General features: G+C 61.7%; 1 protein-coding gene across 7 annotated transcripts in view; it reads left to right on the forward strand.

Moving 5' to 3' along the window:
- Positions 1-22024, forward strand: part of LMF1 (lipase maturation factor 1) — an 89013-nt gene that overhangs the window by 61247 nt on the left and 5742 nt on the right. For 6 of the 7 annotated variants that reach the window (XM_034670674.1, XM_034670673.1, XM_034670677.1 and 3 more), the window contains 2 exons: positions 12-77; positions 14002-14169. In XM_034670674.1, coding sequence (XP_034526565.1) covers positions 12-77; positions 14002-14169 — 234 coding nt within the window. The remainder of the gene's footprint in view (positions 1-11; positions 78-14001; positions 14170-22024) is intronic. The other variant, XM_034670675.1, reaches the window with a different exon arrangement.

Here is a 22024-nt window from a genome sequence, read left to right on the forward strand (position 1 = left end):
TGCCTTGGCAGGGCCTGATCAAGATCCGGGGGGACCGGTGCTGGCGGGATCTCACCTGCATGGACTTCCATTATGAGGTGAGCTGCATGGCGGCCGCGGGCCAAGATCCCCGTCCCCACCTGCCCCGTCCAGGGGGACTGGCATCCGTACCATAGCTGCAGCCTCTTGGAGGCCACGACTCGGTTCACAGGGACGCCCCCTCCTGCTTGCTTTTTATTGGAGCACAGGTAGGTCACAGGGTGGCCTGCAGGGCGTCCCGTGTGCTGGGGCTGGCAGATGGGGCTCCTGGCCCCCGTGGCTATGGGTCCAGGGGTCCATTCTGGCTGTGGGTACTGGTCCCTCCACCACTGTCCATGGTCCTGCCCAGGCGCCCTCCCTCCTGGCATCGGGGCTAGCCCCACATGCCCCCAGGAGAGTGCACAGTGGGGAGCTGCTCTGCCAGTGCCCTGCCCCCCCAAATCATGGCAGATGGACATGGGAGGAGGTGCAAGTCCTGCCATCCTCAGATTTCCATGGTCCCCTTCCCCACCTTGGCTCCCAGCTTTAGGTAGTTGTCATCTCCCTGCCCCCCCCCCCAGAACCCCATCCAGGTCCAAGCGCCTCTGGACGTTCCTGTCCCTGCTGACGGCTCACATGTTTACGGGGGGGCTGGGACCATGTCTTCCGTGAACGAATTAATGCTAGGGCACTTGGTGAGAGCGACCTTATCCACTTATCCGTGTATACCGCAAACGCCTGTCAGGTGCCCTTTCCCTCTTGTCGGTCGCAAAAACATTGACACGCCTGGAGCGCCACCTGTCAGATGGGACACTTCGTCCCATGTCCCCCACTCTCGGTGTGTGGCTCCAGTACGGGACTGGACTTAGAGCTGCTCTTCTGTAGAAGGTGCTTGCCCACAGGTCACACCTCTCACGGCTTTTCCGTCTTGAATGTGTCGAGTAGATGCCGCCTCTGGAGTCCAAGCAGTCACCTGTTAACCAGCCTGCAGGCAGGGATGTCCCACAGGTGCCGTACTTAGCGGGGACATCAGACTGGAGATCTCCCCGAGTCCCACCGGATTCCCCGCCCCTCCTGCCCAGGGGCCCATGAGTCCCTCCCTTGGTCCTGGAGCCAACAGCCTATAAAGTGCCAGAGAGGAAATGTTTCTGGCTCTCCAGGAGGGAGGCGGTGTGGGGCCCCGTGGGCTAAGCCAGGAGGCCCTCCATCCTGTCCTGGCCCCGCCACGAGTCCCCAGTGGCCACCCAGCAGCCTGCAGGCAGGGCCCAACTGTCCAGCACGTACAGAGGGAGGGAGTCAGCAGGATGAACGGGGAGCGCGCACCAGAGTCCCCTTGGCACCGACACCTGTCCTCTCTGTGCCTGCAGGTCTTGGCCAGGGTGGATGCAGGGCCTATAACTCTGACTTCCGGCAACAGAAGGAGTCTTGGCCAGCAGGGAGGGCGCCAGGGGAGCCCGCGCGGTGAGGCTGGGTGAGGCCTCCCAGCTGTGTGTCCTCAGAAGGGTCCGAGTCAGGCGTGCGCCAGGGCAGAGCTCCTGCATCTCCACACACAGCCTGCGCAGGATCTGGGCAGACAGGCGGCCTGTGAGCCACATCGTGGGGACGGGCCAGCCGCCTGGTGTTGGTGTGGTGTGAGGTCGAGGCCATGTGGAGTCAGTCTTCTAGGACAGGCCGAGTCCTGGCTCAGGGACCACGTGGGACCCAGGGTGTAAGCAAGAGGCTGCCGTGGGGCCTCGCTCTCAGTGCTGCGGGCACTGGCCTCCCGGACGCCTGTGACCTCCGGGTCAGGTCCTGTGGAGGAACAGACCACCCTGACTCTGCCGAGGAACAGAAGCCTCCTCTCACTGGATCTTGTTTCCACACGCTCCGGGAACTAGGTTGGGGTGAGGGCACCCAACTGAGGTCAAGAGTCAGGGCTGCGACCCGCCGTGCCGTTAGCTGCCTGCAGAACGCACTGTTGCCTGCGTGCTGGGCGCTAGGCTAGGGGCCACATGGCCTGTGCTCAGTGACCTGGACCCCTCTGGTCCGTGGCAGGTGGCAACAGGGCCTGCCTCGCTCGCTGTCATGGCACCGTGGGCAGGAGCCTCACGGGAGGCACCCACTGGGGCGCAGGCACGTGGGCGAGCAGGGACGGGCTTGCGGCCGACACGAGCGCCCAGGCCTCGCACGTTGCTGCCTTACTTCACCCTGAACCGCTCTGTCCACAGCACGCTGTCCGCGTGCACGGCGAGGCCCCGCAGGGAGGTCGTAGGAGGTGAGCCCTGGCGCCCCAACCCTGTGAGCCCCCCAGATCCCGCAGGGAGGAGGGGACCAGCAGGAGCGGCCTCACGTGACATCACAGGCTCACCCCCACGTACCCCGCCTGTGTCCTCGCCTAACCTAGACGCGGCCGTTGGCGGACTCGGTTGGTTGGAGAAGAGGGACGGGGACGGTGCCAGCGGGTGTGTGTCATCAGCCACTGTGGGAGACAGGACAGCGGACCTCCCCAGCCACGCCCAGGCCGAGCCACGGTGGCCCTGAGCCGCCACGACAAAGCCAGTCGCCTCTCGGGAGGAGGTACCAGGAACCCTCATCCCCAAGCTCCTGGGCTCGGCCCATGACCCCAAGTCACACGCTGAAACCGTCCACAAGAAAGGCCGCAGGATCGCCTCGCTGCCCGGCGCCCGGTCTGGCGGCACTGCCCCCACCCGGCTGGCCCGAGGTGCACGAGCCTTCCACGCGGAGCAGCGAGACGTCTGTTAGCGGCGGGCTCGAGTCCCCAAGGGACCTCCGCGCTCGGCACGAGTTAATATGGGTGCGAACTCGTGAACTCTGGAGTGCCTCGGTGACCAAACCTACACCGTATAATTCGCGCACGTTGGACGTACATACGCCGGAAAGGGCCTCCGCCCGCGGCTTGTGCTGCATTTTGAGGAGCGTGTGGTGTGGTCGCTAAGCTGCCACAGGAGCTCCCGCCTTGCTGGTGGCCTGGCAGGTCCCACCTGCAGCCCTTCTGCGGGTCGGGTCTGTGCCCCACCCCAGGCTGTGCGAGAGATATGACAGACACGGGCGCTGTCGTTTGCTCCAAAACCCAGCACGCAGAGCTGACCTTCTGTCTGGAGTCACCAGTCACCATTTGCTCCCATCACCTGTGAGGTCCACGGCCCGTGGCGCATCGGAGGGGACTTTGTGTCATGTCCATTGTGCTTCTAAGGCCAAGGTTTAAGGCTGTGCGGGAGCAGCTGTCTTAGAGCCCAGACGCCGCAGCAGACCCTTCAGGAGCCGGGGTCCATGCCATGCACGGGGGCCGCGTGCCCACCATCCCTGGTACGCTCCCCTGCGTCCGCGACACAGGGTGCCCCTGAGACTGTCCACACGAGCGGCGCCTCGTCATGCTCGCCCCCAACGGTCCCGAGCACCAGCCCGGCCCTCACCACTGACTTCCTGCTGCCCGTTTCTTAACTGGGAGCCACCTGAGCATAAGGGCAGCTTCTGCCAGGTTTGCTGAAGATTTCCGCTTGGTCTTGTGGGGACAGAAGGCCTCTTGTGACCTGTCTCGAACACACCTGTTCAGCTATGTTCATGTGGAAAATGGTTCCTTGTCGTGGCGGTAACAGTTCTCAGTGAACACTCTGTGCTGAAGAGGCCGTTGGTAGCTCCATGTCCCTGGACGTTGTGCGTCCTCCCCACGAGACCCCCGGCCCTGGGGCCCGCCAGGAGGGTGCCCAGCAGCTCCGGTCTTTGAGAGCCCTGCAGGCAGCAGGAGGGGAGGGGGCACAGTGCCCTTCATCCTTAATGCTCCTTGCCGTCCACGCCCCTGCAGCAGACCTACCTGTGCTGCCCTGGAGGGCCCAGGGACCGCAAAGGTGAATGCCCCGGTCCAGGGGGCAACACTCACCCTGCGAGCTGGCTCCCATGGTGGCCTCGGCGAGGCCGCCCTCCCCTACTGGGGAGGAGCTCCTCTCCTATAGTCCCCAACAGCAGTCCGAGGGACACACACCCGGAGCACGTCCCACCCCCCTGACCACAGTCCCCTTGCTGCTCTGGGCACTCCGTGGGGGACTTGGGAAGGGGGTTGCAAGTCGCTGGTTTCAAGGCTCTGGATCGGGCAAGTCCTGGCGGACACCACTGAGAAGGACTGAGTGACAGAGCCTGAGCGGCCGCCATTCCCTCACACAGCTGCTCCTCCAGGTTCGAAAGGCAACACCGTGCACCGTTTCTGTAAATAGACCCTCTGGAACGTGTCCGTCAGAGACATAAAGCGCTTCTGAAAGTGGCAGGCCTCTCATCTAAGGGCGGGAGAAGACAGGCCGTCGGAAGACCCGGCTCTGAGTGCACGCACCCCTGCCCCATGTCTGGCTCCCTCCCTCTGAGCCACACCCCTCCAAGAAAGCCAGTACACTTGCCCTTTGAACGAGTGTGGCCCTGTGCCCATTCGAAAGCGCAGTGGTAGAGACCTGGGCACTCGGGAGGAACCGATTCCAAGTTTTCTCTTACAGATTCTCTTCCCTGAAGTTGACGCAGCTCCGGCAGGAGGCCATCCCCCGTCACAGCCAGAGGGTCTCGGAGCACAGGGCTCCGCCTGACAGTAACGTGCACGCGCCCCAAGATCGGGATGCCCGCGGTGTGGGCTGTGTCACCTTGATGGCCATCCTGGCTCCGGTGGCCGTCTTCTCGTGGCCGCACGTCCGGGCCACGCTTGTCCGCTGGGAAGTGTCACTGGCTCCAGCTCCTTTCTGTACAGATGTGCGGTTTGCTGTAGGGAAGTCTGACCTCAGTGCAGTGGCGCGCACCCTCGCCGGCAGAAATCCTGGACACCGTCTGCCCGCACGTGGGGCACGTCTGTGGCTACAGTGTCCCTGGGTGACACTGATGTCCGTTGCAGCCTGAGGAGCCCCAGGCGTGGTCCCCCTGCCTGTTGTCTGGTGACAGTTCACCCAGCTGGCCTGCATCTTCCCCACTCGGGGGACGCACACTCCACCAGCGGGTGGAAACACTCAGCTGTGTCCTTCCACGTCTGGGCCTGTGGGTATTTATCACAGTTACACCAAGGATACAACATCCGCCTCGTTCCTTCCCCTGTGTTTACATCCGCTCTCTCGTAGCTGTGGGAGAGACGGAGGGGCTGACAGATGGCTGACGTCCCCATCTCCAACTGCAGGTGCTCCTGTCAGCACCCACACACGTGCCGTCTACCTGCCTGGAGGTGCATCCCAGCCCTGCGGGACGAGGGGCGTGCAGATGGAAGACACAGACGGGTGGCCGCCTGAGGCCGCAGGGTGGGTCTGCGTGTCCTCAGCCATGTTCGGGCGCCGGTTACCCGGAGCCGAGGGTAAACTGCAGCCTGGGGTTTGACTGCATGTCTCTGCCGAGACCTAGTTTCCTGCTGCTGTGATTTTCTTTCTCCCGACAGGAAACTTCCCAGTAGACCAGTGTTGTGACAAACCGACACCCGGGTCATCCCACACAGATGCGGCGTCTGTCCACACGGGTCTCAGCCCATCACATGTCAGCAGCCAGGCCGGCCAGGGGAGGCGGCTGAAGCCCTCTGTTGTCCCCGGGCCTGGCCAGGCCGCCGTCCGGGATTCAGGCCAGGCTCTGACGCCGCTGCTCCCAGCCCGCATCCCCGGCAGGGGCGCCGCTGTGATGGGGAGGAAGCTCGCAGCACCTGCTCCTACGTCTGTCTGTCTGTCCCCCTCACGGGTCGGGAAGAGACGGTCTCAGGTTTCCTGATGTTTGAGCTGTCCCCCAACATAGACTCACCGGTGTCAAAATCCCTGCAGACTGGCAGACTTTCTTAAGCCGTGGGGACGTCAGCACCCGCCATGAGGAGCTTCCCTGTGGAACGTTCCAGGCATACCGTCTGTCTCCACTCGCATTTGAAGAAGTCGGTTGTCCCTGGGAAGGAGCTGCTTGGCTGCATACGAGACCCCCACCCGAGCAGCTTCCCCATCCCCGGCCACACCCCTCCCTCTGCCAGGTGGTCTGCTTATAAGGGTCTCAAGGAATGCATTTTACGTGTGCTTTTGCAGGGGTGGGATTTAATTCTATTGCTGGAGAATTGGGGAAGTTCAATACTATCTTTTGGTCCCTCTCATCGAAGCTGCAGGCAGAGCCCACTCGGGACGTGCCCAGTTATTTCAGACAGACCGGCAGGGGCTGTGCCCTGGGCTTTGACAGACACCCCCGAAGCAGGAGCACCCAAATCTGTCCTGACAGTGGGGGCTTGAGAGGCCCATCCAACGGTTCTGCAACACTCACCTCGTGCAGGACGAGGCCACCAGTTGCAGGCAGCCCTGCCCCACCTGTGGTCGTTCTTGGCACACTGACGCCGGGGCCCAGGCCAAGCACTCCTTCCTGGGCGCCCACCATCTCCGCACCCACACCGGAGTGCTCCCAGGGGTGACTGAGGTGGGCTGAGCCCCAGGGATGGGCCCTGCTGCCCAGAACGGCCGGGCCAGCGAAGCCTTCAGCCCTTCCCAGGCAGCCAGGGCACTGTTGAGGCTGCTCACTGAACATTGGCCATGGCACCCTCGCTCCCTGGGCGAGCTGCAGTAATCTGAGTGTGAATGCTGGCAGGCCAAGCACTGAGCAGCGTGTTTCACGGCCCCCACGCCCTTTTCAGGTATGCGCATGGCCTTGGGTGCAGCCAAGGGCACAGCTGGGCTGTTGTGCCAGTGCCCCACCAAGCACAGCAGAACCTTCCTCCTGCATTCCCAGACCCACCGCAGCACAGGCGGCTTCCGTGTGCGTCTCGGGCCAGTGGGTCCTCCCTTTAATTGCGACCCTGGGACACAGGTTACCAGCTGTTTTGTACCGTAATCGGATGAGGGTCCGTTAGTCTGGAAGTAACTTGAATCAAGGTTGACGTTAGTGTGAAAGCTACAAGTGTGAACTTGATCGAAGCTGAGACGGAGTCACCTCCAGCAGGTTGGGAGTTGGGCCTTACATGCTTTGTCCCCTGGTGTTTCACTGGTTTTATAGCAAGAAAACGGCTTTTGTGTGTACTGGGGACTGGAGGGGTCAACGCTGGGGCCAGGAGGGGAGCACGGTCTGGCCGGAAGCTTCTGGTGCGGCCCACGCCCTGGGGTCACCAAGGCCAGGTCCATGAGAGGCAGGGGCACTGCCTCAGGGTCAGCGACGGTCACTGCTGCTAGCACTTAGACTTGAGCCCAGGTCCGTGTCCCTCCCTGCTCTTGATACGGACCTGTGCCGCCTGCCCTCTCGCAGCCACTCTGGCTCACATGCCGCTAAGTAAGTTACCTCGTGGCTCAACTCAATTTTCCCAGCCTGAAAGCGGTCCTCGTCGGATCGGGGTGTAGATACCGGAGTGCGCGCTCTGCAGGCTGGTCAGTCAGTGCGACCAAGCTCCCAAGTGGGTGGGAATTTTGCAGGTATCTTTCTGTTACTGATTTCTAATTTAATTCCGTCATTGTCAGGACACGTGTTACAACTTATTCAGGCTTGTTTCGTGGCCCGGGATATGGCCTTAGTGAACGTTGCATTTGGCCTAAAAAAGGAATGTCCAGTGTTGTGTGAGTGCTCGTGAAGTCAAGCTGCTCGATAAGTGCCTTCAAGTCTTCCACGTCCGTTTTTTGTCTGCTTGTCCCAGCAAGCGTTGAGAGAGGAGCCTCAAGTGTGCGGCAGGAACCGTGGACTCGTGGCTCTCCGGCTGTGGTCGTCTGCAGTTCTTCTCAGTGTATTCAGAAGCTCTGGTACGAGGGGCGTTAAGTGTCTGAGTGCTGGGACCTCCTCGTGATCCCGTTAGCCTTACGAAATAACCTTTCCTCCCTGGTCACGGTCCTTCTAAGGTGTGCTTGTGCTGCCCACGCAGCCACCCCAGCTCACCTGCCGCCCGTGGTGGCACGGCGCACGTCTCCAGGTCCTCACGGCTCCCTCCGTGCACCCTCACCTTTGAAGTGTGTGTCTCACAGGCAGCGTGCGCTTGGGTCTTGTTGTTTTATCCGGTCTCACAAATTCTGCCCTTTTTTTTTTTTTAAGATTTTATTTATTTGAGAGAGAGCGCATGCGCACGAGCAGGGGCAGAGGGAGAGGGAGAAGCAGGCTCCCCTCCGAGCAGGGAGCTCGATTCGGGACTTGGTCCCAGGACCCTGGGATCGTGACCTGAGTGGAAAGCAGACACTCACCGACTGAGCCGCCCAGGCGCCCCTAAATTCTGCCTTTCGATGGCGTGTTTCGACCGTCTGCAAGCGTGCGCTCTGACATGGTTTCAGACCACCATCCTGCTGCTTACGTGCGCTTCCTCCCATCTGGTTTTTTTTTTTTTTTTTAAGATTTTATTTATTTGACAGAGAGACAGCCACCAAGAGAGGGAACACAAGCAGGGGGAGTGGGAGAGGAAGAAGCAGGCTCCCCAGCGGAGGAGCCTGATGTGGGGCTCGATCCCAGGACTCTGGGATCACGCCCTGAGCCGAAGGCAGACGCTTAACCGCTGTGCCACCCAGGCGCCCCGTGGTCTTGAGATCTTTATCTTTCTCTGCTCCTTCTGGATGACTGAGATGTCTCTTACAGCTCCTGGTCTTTACTTCTCTTGGCTTACTAGCTGTAACTGCTTTCGTGGTAACATTAGGGTTCACAGTGAGTCTTGCATACGTCACAACTTACCTCCGAGCGAGGGCTGAGCTTGTCCTGGAAGCTGTACAGGACCGGATCGGACCGTGACAATGGCGCCCTTTCCCTTTCCCTCCTGGTCCTCCCACAGCTGTGGTCCCACAGTTACTGTTACAGAAACACGTACCATGTTGGTACTATTTTTGTTCAAATTGTCCTTTCAAGATACTTCGTGAACTGGGACAGACCACCTCCTGCGTGCATGCACACACTCACCATTTCCAGGCTCCCCGCTCCGCGCAGACCCAGCCGCCGCCTGCCGGACATCCCTCACACTTCTCACGTGCGGCTTTGCTGCCGGGGGCTCTTGGTCTGAAGCTGGGAGAATTCTGACAGGGACAGGGGGCTAGGTTGGCAGACTGATATCCGTCCTTGAAAGAGGCGGCTGCGCGGCCCTCTCGCTGGGACCTGGCCTCTCCCCACAGAGGAGCCGCCGGGAGAGTGGCGGCTGCCAGCTCTTGGGAGGCACCGGCAGAGCCCACCCGGTGTCCAGTCTTGTCCCACGGCACTGGGACTGCCCCGTCCTGTGTGCACTGCTCTGCATCACCACCTCTGTAGCTCGCTCTTCCTTCTCCGTTGCCCGTCGTCTGGGTGGGAAGGGGCGGCAGCCTTCGGGGGGCCCGAGCTCCCGAGATGAGCACCTGTGCGGCCACTGCTGTGTCTGCCTTGGCCTCACTCAGGACGGAGCCTCAGCCCTGACATCTGGGGCCCTACGCTTCCCGGTGCCCATGGGAGGCCAGGCACCAGCTGTGTGCACGAACGGTCTCCCGGTTTTATCCTAAGACCCTCACCTGACAGATGCAAGTGCTCTCCCTTCTCCTGCCGTCAGGGAGCCACCAACAGGCAGATCCTGCATTCCCCGGGGCCCCTGCTAACACCTCCGGTGTACAGGGGAAGTACCCCCCCAAAAAACAGATGGGAACTCGGACCTGCCAGTGGCCTTTCTGTGGACACCTCACCCCCTGGGCTCTGTGAGGGGCAAGGGTCCTGGGCAGCCACAGTCTCCTGTTGGAACAGAACGTGTGCGCCTCAAGGGTTTTCAGACCCTTGTTCTTCAGACAATGTTCCCTTTCTCATCAGAACCTCAAACACGTAATTTACGGTTCCTAAAATGGGAGTGTGGCCGAAAAAGCCATTTCTGTCTTCCTTAGGCTTATCACTGAGGGCCTGGAAGGGAGAGCATTGGAACCAACATGAAGGAACATCACTTTCCCCAAATCCTGAAACTTTTTATCGCCCTTCGTGTTTTTTGGGGTTTTTTTTTTTTTTTTAAAGCTTCTCTTCTTAAGGGAATGAGCTGTAAATGTTCCAGGAGTCAGGGCTGGCCGGGGGCTGGCGTCCAAGCTGAGCTACGCTCTGGACCTTGGGCGCGATGGTGAGTGCAGCCGAGCGTCCTGCCAGAGGCAGCAGTGGGCACTCCTTCCCCTGCTTTACAGGGTGCGATGTTCCAGACGCCATTCCCAGAGTATACAGCCAGATTTTATGACACAGTGTTTTTTTCCAGCTCCAGTGCAAACAAAAATAAAACTCTGTCCTGGGCTTGCAGGAGAAGGGAGGCCTCAGGATCCTCCCCAGCCATGCAGACGGAGCAGGCAGAGCCAGCACCCCCGTGCCCAGTGTGCCGTGAACCCACAGGAGGAGCCAGGCCCTCCACAGCCGTGCAGGCCGTAGGAAAATAGAGCCATCCTTTGTAGGAATTCCACGTCACAGTGGCCAGCGTCAGTCACCAGCATGTGCTCTCACTTGTGCAGCGCAGTGACGCCCCGGCTGTGTGGGGGCACGGGCCGCTCTGGGGCCCACACCCGCTGACCGGGGCCCTGCCCCTCCACCGGCCGTCCAGCTGTTCCCTGGCTGCCCGGGCGTCCTGGCGCTGCCGGGTGGCAGCTTCCGCGGGGCACGTCTTCTCAGCGCTTCGCATGCGTGCGCTAAGCTTAAATCTGAAGTAACAAGGATATGCAGCAGCCGCCCACACACATCATAAATCTGGGCTACAGCCGTCTCCTCAAAACCCCGCGTTGCCCTCTCCGCGCTGTTCCGTCCAGGCTGCCACCGCCACGGCGTGACCTGAGGCAGCATCGGGCGCGCGGCAAGCCGGGTCGAGGGGATGAGGCGCCTGGCGGGGGGCGGCCCGACCCCCAGTGCCAGCCGGCGGAGGACGTGCTGGTCCCGCCCCAGGTGGACGGAGCGTTGCTGCCCAAAGGCGCGGCGGGCGGCTGGACGGCCTGCAGGCTGGGCCTCTCCCAGCTTCGCGCCCGAACTCGGGCGGCTTGGTTCTGCTAGAAAACACTGGAGCGAAGTCACGCGCGCTCAGCCACTGCCGGCACCCGCACTCGGCTTCGCTCCTTCCCCCCCGCACCCCGCCCCCCGGGAAGGAACGGATGCCGGAGACGGGCTGCTGGCAGCTTCTCCCAGATTCAGCGAAGAGCGTGGCTTCCCTCCCCAGGCTCCAAGCAAGCACAGCAAGTCCTGCTTTTTCTTTATAGACGTGTCCTACCAGTAGCCGGGCCGGCCCGTCCTTGAGAAGTCCTAGAGGGTGGATGGCCGTCGCCAGGACCCTCGCCGGATGCAGGAGGACCCCACACCTCCGGAGAAGCAGATGTGACCCATTGGTGCAGGGACTTCTGAAGGAGTGACTGCTCTGAAGGCCAAAGAGAAACACGTCCTCTCCCTGCATCCTTGCTCGTTCCCCTCGTGTCTGCATCCTGTCACCAAGGCGGCCTCGACTGAGATCCACCCCAAGTGGCCTTTCAGAAAAGACCCAGCCGAAGAGACTTCTTTGTAGAGCTGGCACCAAGACCTTTGTGCTTGTCGGCCAGTTGTGGACCGTCCACGCTGGAGGGCAAAGGACATGGGGCTCCCTGTTTGGGGTCCCCATGGGACAGTGAATGGAAAGGCCGCACCACAGGGACACGCGCTGCACTCACTCATCCATGAGCAGTGACCACATGTGTCCTGTCCAAGTATCGGCCACATGTCAGTCTGGGATTGCATGGCTGGGGGACTTGGTGTGGCAGAAACCTCAGGAGAGAGGAAACAGGGCCCAGAGGCCACACAGGCAGGCGCGCCCTTCACACTCACGGGGGGAACAGGTGTTGGTGGCCGAGAGCCCCTCAGGCAAAGACGGGGCGAGGCCCCCCTGTGCTGCAGAAATGCCCTCGGAACATGGGTAGACACGCAGCCCTGTGAGCGGGACTGGCGTGGATGCAGGGTAACGGAGATGCAGCCGCTTATCTATCGGAGGGGCCCAGAGACGGCGACCCTCATGCCCAGGCTGGGTGCCTATTCCAGCCTCCCCTCAGAGGGACCAGGGCTCCTTGGGAAAGAGGTGCACCAAGGGGCGGCGGCGGCAGAGGGTTCACCTGGAGCATCTTCAGGGCCAGAAAGGAGAGAGGGTCTCTGAAAGTGCTGTGGACACGTCAAAATAAGTGGCTGTGAAGAATAAGAGCCCACGTGCCCACAGCAGCACAGATAAATGGGCTGAACGGACACCTTGACCTCGTGTAGGAAGCCAGCTAATAAAAGCAGAAGGAACAATGGACCAAGAAGGCACCATTCAGAGGCCAAGGGAACCGTGGATTCTGGCAAGAACCATCAGGACGCTGGAGTGCATGCAGGAGGCTGCTGATATCACAGCCTCACGGTGCAGAGCAGGGCCTGGCTGACACCCCTCCACCGAGAAGTCCAGGTGGAAACCACCACGCCAAGGCACACGGCCACCCTGGGCCTCCCAGGACAGGCCTGTCACCCCTGAGGGACACGATGCAGGTGAGCTCGTCCCGGTCCTAAAACTCAGATGAGAGGCAGGCGAGACGTGGGGGCCTGGAGGCAACATGGCCTGGGTCGCCTTTTGTTGAATACACCTGCTCGGCCCCGTCGGGCAGAACAGCCCATCCCTGGTTGTGATCACGGTGCCACGAGCGCGCTCACCCGTCACGGTCCAGCGCTGCGGGGCAGAGCCACACGCTTCTGTTTGCTCCGCGGCGGGAAGACAAGTGAGCACGGGTGAGAAGTGTGGCATTCAGGGACTCTTTGCTTTCCTATTCCTACCTGGAGCCACCTCCAGCCCTGAGCGTTGAGTGCGGCGGGGGTGGGAAGTCAGCCAGGGCCGCCATTTGCATGACGTCCTCCTGTGGCCTCTTCCCCGATCCTGCCGCCCTGCGTGTCCAGGCAGCAGGCCCCGTGCTCCGACACAGGTGCTGTGTCCAGGGGGCAGCGCGCCCAGGGTGGGGGTAGGAGATGCTGCCCCCAGCCCATGCTGGGGAGCAGGGTGTGGTGGGCGCAGGGCTCTAGGGGCAGTGGCAGGAGCTAAACTACCTGTGACAGGTAAAAGTCATTTAGTGTCAGAAACACGTTTGAGTTTCAGAGCTGGAACCAACTGCTATTGCCCATTTCTCCCTTCGGATGGTGATGTCATCGCCACACTGGGGGGGTGTGGTGTGGTGTGTGGGCACGTGTGCGTGCATGCGCGGAGAGCAGAAGTCCTCAGGAGGGAGAACGGTGGTGCACGAGGGGCTTGTGTTCAGATCCTGTGGCGGCAAAAAAAGGCACCAGGCCACTCCCCTGGGCTGGGCTCCCCCCACATCTGCTTTCAAACACCCTGGCGTCCCAGACCTTGGTGGCGGTGGCGGATGTGCTGGGCTGCACACAGTTCCGGAATCGGAGCGGTCTGGCTGGCGTTCAAATCCCCTGCCCTTCACTGACGGCTACGCGTCCACACTTGGGCGTCCCCTCTGGGTGGCTGCGAACCCCCCCCAAAGCCTTCTGCGCGGCCGGCTCCCAGCTTCGGCTGCTGCCCAGGATCGGGGGGAGGACCGGGCCACCGCGGTCAGAGGTGCAGGGCCTGTCAGCTGGGCCCTACGGCGGCCAACACCGCGGCTGAGTCAACACGCGGGCCTCCCGAGACGTGCCGCCCCCGCCCCCCTCACACATGCTCGGGGGCTGTTCCCAGGAACACACACAAGGCCGGAACCCCTAGCTTCCACCGGCCTCCCAGCGGAAATCTCCCGCATGTGAGCGCTGGCCTGAAACCTGGGTTCCCCTAGTGCCCGTCCCTTTGCTCCCGGGTCCCCAGGACATTCAGGGTACCCCCAAGGGTCAGCATCAGAATTACAGGAGACAAGGCAGGGGGGGTGCCCGTAACCTGCACCCCAAGAAGGCTGAGACACTCGGATCCATCGTCCCGCTCCCACCACCCCACCCAGGTCTGGCACTTTGCTACAGGCATTTGAGCTGCCAGAGAAAGGTCCACGGGACTGGCCTCCCCTGAGCCTTTCCCAGCCAGGATGCTCTCCTGGGACAGCCAGGGGGCACAGGGTTGGCAGGGCCAGGGTGGGCAGAGGTCCCCTTGTGGGGTGGAGTTCCAGGCTTGGCTCACGGGCTCCTCCTGTCCCCCAGACGCAGCCGGTGCCCAACCCTGTGGCCTACTTCCTGCACCGATCCCCGTGGTGGGTCCACCGCTTTGAGACGCTCAGCAACCACTTCCTGGAGCTCGTGGTGCCCTTCTTCATCTTCCTCGGACGGCAGATGTGCGCCCTCCACGGGGCCTTGCAGATCCTGTTCCAGGTGAGCCCGTGCCGGACAGTCACCCGTAGCCGTGTCCTCAAGATCAGAGTCTCTGGGGGAGGACGGGGCACGTGGCCCAGGACATGCCCCTCCCTCGCATCTGGAGGACGCGTCAGAGGATCTGGTAGGTTCTAGGGGTTTCCTCTCACGGGTTAACCCCTCTCACGGGTTAGCCGTCCAGCCGTCATACGTCGGGTCTCTGAGGAAGAGGCTGGTGGTGGTTTACTTCCACGTGGACAACTGTCCTCAACCCTCAGCTCCAGGGTGTCCTAGGTCGCCGCTCTGCCCCATTCCTGTATGGCAAGCCCCCCGGCTTCGGTCCCCATGGAACCAGGCCTGCTCCCCATTGAGCCGAGCTTCTGCCACCGACTTCCTCTGGGGCCCTGACTATTTCAGGCCTCCCTCTCACTAAACTGGGCTCCTACTTATTGATTCCCAAGAAAAACACTGTTGGGACTTTATGTCCCTTTTTCTATTTATTTAAATTCAATTAGCCAACGTATTTACATCGTTAGTTTTTGCTGTAGTGTTCATCGACTTTAAATTCGTCTGTCGTAGCTGCTGTCCCTGTGCGGGGGGCAGCTAGCAGGTACCGGGGAGCACGTGCCCCGCCACACCTACCCAACGTGGAGAGGCGCCCACGCCCCTTCCAGCCAGTTCCCCTGCCCCCAGGCCGCCGTGGCTGCTCCACAGAGCACAGAGCATGGGGGACGGGGTGGGGTCGCCCCACTTGGCCGAGGTGTGGTGTCCACGGTGGGGTTGGTGTGTCCTGGGTTGAGCTCCCTCCGTTACTGCATCCCATGGTACAGATGTCCTACGGTTAGCTTCTCTGTTGTTCTCTCAGTGGACATGCTGGGTGTTTCCAGGTTTTTGCCGTTAGAAATAAACCTGCTGTGGGAGTGTGTGTTTGAGGGGAGCCCACGTCCAGCGGGCGTGACCTCGTACAGTACCGTCTTCTCCTCTCCTTCCAGCCCGTGAGCCCCACTTGCTTCACCCCCTTGCCGACTGTGCTGCGTGTGGGCTGTCCCGGGGGCTGGGGGCCCGATGGAGGGCAGTGGTGCGTGGGATCCGGCGGGACGGCCTCTGGTCCACGGCCACACAGTCGACGCCCCCGTGGGGGTGTGACAGGCGCAGGTTTCGTCCACACCGGGGTGGATTTGTATGGGCCACCTTGCTTTTGTGGATACTGTGAATGGAATTTCTAACTAAAACGTCTTCCCCTGTGGGGCCTGAGTGTGCAGACACCACGACCGTTTGCGCAGCTGTCGCGTCTCACGGCCTGTGCGCCGATCCGTCGTGACCACGCGTCTGCTCACCCCGAGGCAGTTCCTGGAGCAGCAGCAGCGCTCTGGCTGCACTGCTCTGTCTGCTCCCCGGTTGTCAGGCGGTCCGGGCACTGCCCCCGGTCGCAATGCGACGGGCAGCCGGAGCCGGGCTCCGCGCGTTCTCGCGTCCCTCGGCCGAGGGATGCCGGCGGAGCGTGCGTTGAGGCGTGCGGTGCGTCCACCTTCATCAAGCCCCGTCTGTGTCAAGTTTACTTCAGGTATTTTTAGTCACGAGCGGATGAACTAAATACGTGGTTTGTTGCGCGCCGGCTGCGAGGTCACGCTTTGCTCCTGTGAGTCGCTGACGTGGTGCGTCACGGCTCACCTCCCGGGAGAAACTCCGCTTGGTCACACCGCGCCCTGGCTACGTCCCTGGGAATAACTTGGCCAGCGTGGGTGTGCGCTGTGTGTGGCTGTCGGGGACTGAGGTCCGTCGGTGGTGGTGGCCTGCCTGGTTGTGCCGGTGACACGCAGGGCAGGGACAGGGCTGCTGCGAGACGCAAACTCTGCACCGCGGGGGCTGTCGGACAGGCCGGGCGTCCTTTCTTCTGAAGGCAGTCGTAGCAGCAAACGTTCTCCTAAAGCCGGGCCCCGTGTCACGGCAGAGGGGCTGCTTCTCACACGGACGCCGACGCGCACGCCCCTCAGCTGGCATCTTCCGACTTAGTTTCACATCTTGTGTTTCCTTTTGTTCCTTTCAGCTGTTCTCACCGTCCCGCTTTGTCTCTCTCCTAATTCATCAGTTCCACGGTTTCTTGCGGGTGAACGCGTGCCCCTTGCACAGACTCACAGTCCAAATTTCATCCCCGTGTGGCCGCCACGGCCGCACTAAGGCTCTGCTCTGGCTGGGTCCCGCCACCTGCTCTCGCCCCTCGGTGCTCGAGCTGTTGTCTAATTCACACCCTTGTTGTGCAGCTTTAGTTTCTCCAGAAGGACAGAGTACAGACTGTAAAGAGTCCCCACGTCCGTGTGTCATGTGACACATCGGCGACAACGTATGAGCCCAGATGGACACCTGGTCATCAGCTGAAGTACAGCTTACTTCAGGGTCACCTGGCGTTGTGCGTCCTCTGGGTTTGGACAAATGTATAGTGACAGGTGTCCATCGAACTGCCCTGACAACCCCCCGTGCTTCCCTTCCCTCAACCCCGGGGCAGCCACTGACCCTTTGCTGTCTCCATAGCTCGGCCTTCTCCAGAATGTCACGGGGCTGGAGTCGTCTGGGAGACCCGCTTCTCACTTAGTAACGTGCATTTGAGGGTCCTTGTTTTCCTGGCTTAAGAGCTTAACTTTTCACTGCTGAATCATCTTCCGTGGTCTGGGTGCACCACAGTTTACGCATAAATCAACCACACTTGGCTCGAGGACAGAACCACGGCTGGGCCAATGAGCCCTGTGCCCACGCCCTCCGATGAGGGCCCCCCTCCCCTGGGCGGCCAGGAGCCCCGTGCTCCCATGGTCCCAAGCCGGCAGCCGGTGACTCCAGGCAGAGGCTCGAACGCCCGACAGGACCCACCAGGGGGGCACCACCTCATGTTGGACTCTCCCCCACTGTCCCAATTCCAAGGCAACTCGGAGGATCCTGCCCTGCACAACCAGGCGTGTGGGTCTGCTCGGCTTCGCGGTCACCATGGTGACAAAGAACTGCTCTCGGGTTGTGGGGCGTTCAGCAGTCCCCCACACCTTGGCTGCTCTTCCAGGCCGTGGACCACTTGGGACCCTCTCCAGGCTCTAAACCTGCCTGGGCCTGCGGGAACCGGTTTCCACCTGCCGCTTTCTCTCCCCAAAACCCAGAGGCCAGCTCTGACGAGTGCCAACAAGAACCTCATTGTCCCGTCACCCGAAAGAGTAGGTGAAGGAAGTCTGCGCTACTCGGACAGACGGAAAGGGTTTGGCTACTGGGAAGTGGAATTTGAACCGGGGCTCTCAGAGTGCCCTTGCCCACAGTGCACTTGGCAGGGTCACCTCAGGGCGACAACCGGCTCACGGGACCCGGCTGGGCAGGAAGTCTGAATCCTGGCCCAGGGCACCGGTGTCTCCACAGCATGTGGAGGGGCTCAGGGCTCAAGTGTGGACGGCTCTCAGCAGCCTTGGGCCCCATGGCTGGGTCCCGACCCGGCTCTGGGGTCTGCTGGCTGGGTGGGTAGTGGTGGACAGCGGGCGGCACGGGAGCGCAGGGCAGGGCCCAAGCCGGACCTTGCCGACCTGCAGCTCTGGACGTTGCTCCACACGCTTGCCTTCCATCCCCCACAGGCCCTGGGAGCGTCTGGTGCAGGCGCACCCCCGGAGTTACCCTCACCAGCGCTAGGCCACGCCCAAGACAAAGCAGGAGGTCCCTAGCGCTGTGGCGCTCGAGGCCCGGTCTGCTGCCCAGCTGTCCAGAGCAGAGAGGACAAACGGGCAGCTGGTCCAGCCCCCGCCCAGACATGTGGGGTCTCAGGCACAGCCTCATGGCAGGAGCTTGGCTCTCAGGGACCACCACGCTGTGCGGGGGGGTCGGTCACTGTGAGGAGCAGTGTGGTGTGGGGGGGGTATGTGTTGTCCTGACGGGGGCCGCACTTCTGTTTCTGCACCCAACACCCCAAGGGAAGTCTCTGGGTCTGTTTGTTCCCGCGCATTCCTTCGGGAGAGTCTGAGGATGTGAACATACTCCTCTCCTCCTACACACCGCTTCCACAGCTGCTCTGGAGGGTTCTGCGAGGCCACGGGTCCGTTCTCCACTTGGGGAGGTGCACCTGAGAGTTGACAGGAGCGCCGAGCCGCCCGGTCCTAGACGCCCCCCACCTTCTGACGTCAAGCCTCGTGTCTAAGGGAGAGACCCTGGCAGGGGCAGGACCGGACGCCCATCCTAGCATGGGAGCGGATGCTCACTAGGCCAGCGGCTCCTGGTCAGGGCAGACACTGGTCTTAGATCCCGGACCGGCTTTGCCTCCACTGCCCGCCACGTCCTGGCTCCTTCCACCCCCCGTGGCCGGAGTCAGGAACAGGTCACAGTGAGGACCATCACCACGGCGACAGGCAGAGAGCTGCCTCCCGCAACCCCCAAGCCACATGCCCAGAACTGGGGGCCGAGGATAATGGTCCAGGGCTCCCGGCCACAGAAAATGCCCGTGACCGTGAGGTGCTGGGCGCAGAGAACCCAGCCCAGGAGTTCCAGAAACCATCCCCATCCTTTGTGGGTGCGTTGCATCACCCGGAACATCTGCTCAGCATCCCCTGGGCCCAGGATTCCACCCTCACGGCTCCGCGTCCTGCCTGCTCACTGCTGGCCCTGGTGTCCGGCAGCCTGCGCCGCGCCCAGCAGGCACACTGTAGGCTCCACGGCCGGCGTGAACACAGACAGACCACACGTGTGGTTCTCTTTAGGAGAGATGGCAGCAATGTCCGGGAAGAACAAGACAGACAGGATCCCTCAGCACGTGGGGGGCCGTGCGCTCCACACCAAATTCCACTTTTCTTATTAAACAACCACCATCCAGACGGATGGCAGGGGACACACAGCCAGCGTGCGCCTGATGAGGGCTCTGCGCCCATCTCTGCGCCCCCAGGGCTCCGTCCCTCACACTGTGCTCTGGGGAACCCGCGTTCTCTGGGTCAAGGCCCCACCGTGTGAATGTGACAAAGGGGGGGCAGGAAACAGGTTTGTACCAGGGCCCCCCTCAGACCTACCAAGGCAGAACTGGACAGGCCAGAGGCCATCTAGGGCCTGTTGGCAGCCTTTCACACATGCTGCTACGTCCTTACCCACGTAAACTGTCAGACCTCGAGAATGCTGTTGTGCCGGAACATTCTGGATAACAAACTTGTGGACCAGGCATCGGGGCCTCAGCCCACCCCAGGAGGACAGAGCCTCCTTCAGGAAGAAGGCCCATGTCTCCTGCAGCACCCAGCAAGGCTTCGGGGTTGGGGCCCCTCTGTCTGGTGATCACATTCAAGGGGGGACAGGGGCAGCCGGCTGTGTTTCTCAAAGGCTGGAGAAGTGCCCGTCTTAGGGAAGCATGGAGCCCCTGAGCGGACTCTGCAGCAAGACAAGGGGCTCTGCCCAGGCACGGCTGCCCAACCCCAGTCCACTGTTAGGGGGGGCCACTGAGTGTGGCCTGGGCCGTCTGCGCCTCTAGGAAGGCTCAGGTTAAGGTCCCAAACCGAAGCCACTGGGAGCCAGGGTGCGGCTGAGGGAGGCAGCCTTGTGCGCTTTTGCTCTAAGTGGAAGCTAACGGGTGATCTGTGCTCACACCCGCACCACCGTACGGGGTCGTCCCTTAGACGAGTCTCCTTTAGGGAAACAGATGTTCCAGAGTTACTCAGGCGCAGGCCTGCCACCCGACTGCAGTGCCTGAGTCTCCCTGGGGACTGTGCGGGGCTGCGGGAACAGCGCTCCCTCGTTGGAGGGGCTGCCGGTGGGCACCTGCACCTCAACCACCGCCTCCGGGGCGTTCCTGCCTCCGTGGTGTCGAGCCTGACGGTGTCGTTCTTTCAGCAAAGACGTGCCCTCAGTCTGTGCGGGGCCCTGCCGCGCTCACCCTTGCTTGCCCTGCGACTCTGCCCCTCCACCCGCCTGGAAGGTCAGTGGTCTGGCCGTGTGTGCCTGGGGGCGGTTTCGTAGGCTTCTTTGACCTGTGCGTTTATCATTTTCATCAAATTAGAACTTCTGGACATTATTTCTCGGTATTTTTTCTGCCACTGTCCCTTTCTGGGACGTGGCGCACAGTGTGTCTGTCGGGCGCCCTGTCCAGCTTCGGTCTGTGCCTCGGGCTCTGCTCCTGCACCTGCGAGGACGCTCCTGTCCCCGTGTCCACCGGTCCGAAGTCTGTGCCGTAGCTGCTCCGTTTCCTCTTAAAGTGCGTGTGGTTTTCATAGTTTTCACATTTCTCATTTGCAACCGCGTCGTCTTGTAAATCCCTTTATTCACAGTAGCTGTTCTGATGTCCTTATCTACTAGTTCCCGATTTTCTCCTGCCTCTGATTCTGTTCTCGTGAGCCTTTTCCCCTCCCGGCTGTGGCTCGCACGTCTGCAGATCTTGACAGGACGCCGGCCACCGTGGGCTGTTGGTGAGGGTGTGGACGCTGGGTGTTTCTCGGTGCTGAATTCTTTCCTGCCGAGCAGCTCCCTACTCACGAGTTCTCGTCGCACTGGGCCGGTCTGAACTAGCCTTAGAGGCAGGGCTGGTCTAGCCTCCCCCGTGGGGTCTCTGCCTTGTGCCTGGTTTTCCCCTGGGTCTCCACCCACCTCCTTCCGTGTGCCTGGGACTCCGTGGCCGGCAGACTTGAGGGCACCCAGGCCATCCCTGCCACTACTGGTCTATGCCCTTCCTTTCCGGCACGGTGCCAGCCAGCCACCTCGACCTCCCCAGCGTCGGGTCTGCCCTCTGAGGGTTCCTTCCCTGGGCCAAGGTCCACTAATTGCCTCCGGGGAGAGCAGAGGTTGGCGTGGGTCTGTGTGGCCGCCCAGGGTCAAGCTTCGCCTGCTCTGTCTCCCGTCCAGCTACAGCACTGCTCCCTCCTTCCAGGCCCTCGAGCCTTGAGACGCCAGTTGCCCTGGATGCAAAGTCGGAGTGTTCCCGGAGGCAGAGTGTTGAGGCAGGACGATCATGGCCTTGGGCCACAGAGGCTGGCCCCACTTTTCGGGGATGAAGGGGCAGAGTCAGTGTTGGCATGCCAGCTACCGATGGCTCTGCCTGAGTCTTGAGAAACTCCCAAGGTCATCCCTGCTGGGCTCTCCTCAGGGGAACGGGAAGGAAGGGTGTGCCCGAGCGTGTCCTCGGATTATTCCAGGGAAGCCGACAGGATGGAGCTGCTGGAGGAGACAGAGGGGCACCTTGGACAGGGTCTCTGGGGCTCTCTGTCCCCGTCCTCACCGTTGGGTGTTCGCAGACGGAATTCAGGGAGACCCGGCGCGTGGGTGGGCAGCGGGCACGTGGTTCTGCTCAGTTCTCAGGGGAGCCAGGCCCCGTGGCTGCGCCCTCCCCCCTCCAGATGGTACCTGCTATGCAGAACCACATGGTCGCCCTGCTCCCCCAGCCCGACCGTTTCAAAGAGGTGAGTGGGCGACCCCGCATCTGGGCCGCCCCAGAACGTGGCAAAAATGCCACACGTGCCACGCCCTCCACTCTCAGACTGGAGGCGTGGCAGTCCGCGGACCACTTTCCCCGTGTTTTCCGTCTTTCAGTCTAAGTGCTGACGCGATCTTACCTTCTAATTCATGCTGGGACACGAGACCGCCAGAGCCCTGGGAGCCTGCACGTCAGCCCACTGGGGCATCCTGGACCCCTTGGGGAGCTTCGTGAAGGTCCATCAGGAAGCCCCTGGCGCTGCTCAGTCTGTCTGTCCTCCCTCAAGGGTTTCTCAAACCCATCTTCAGATTTCAGTTCAGGTTTCAGCAATTCCTGTCTGCTTTTCGCCTGGTACTTTTAGGACTGTGCTCCCTGACACACAGGGGCGCGGAGAATGAGCGTTTTCTGCCGGTGAGCGTCCTTTCCGGTGAGTGACTTTGGGCCTGGGTTTCTGTGGGGTCTCAGCAAGGCCGCGAGGGG

Source organism: Ailuropoda melanoleuca, chromosome 10 (genome assembly GCF_002007445.2).
Source record: "Ailuropoda melanoleuca isolate Jingjing chromosome 10, ASM200744v2, whole genome shotgun sequence".
NCBI lineage: Eukaryota > Metazoa > Chordata > Mammalia > Carnivora > Ursidae > Ailuropoda > Ailuropoda melanoleuca.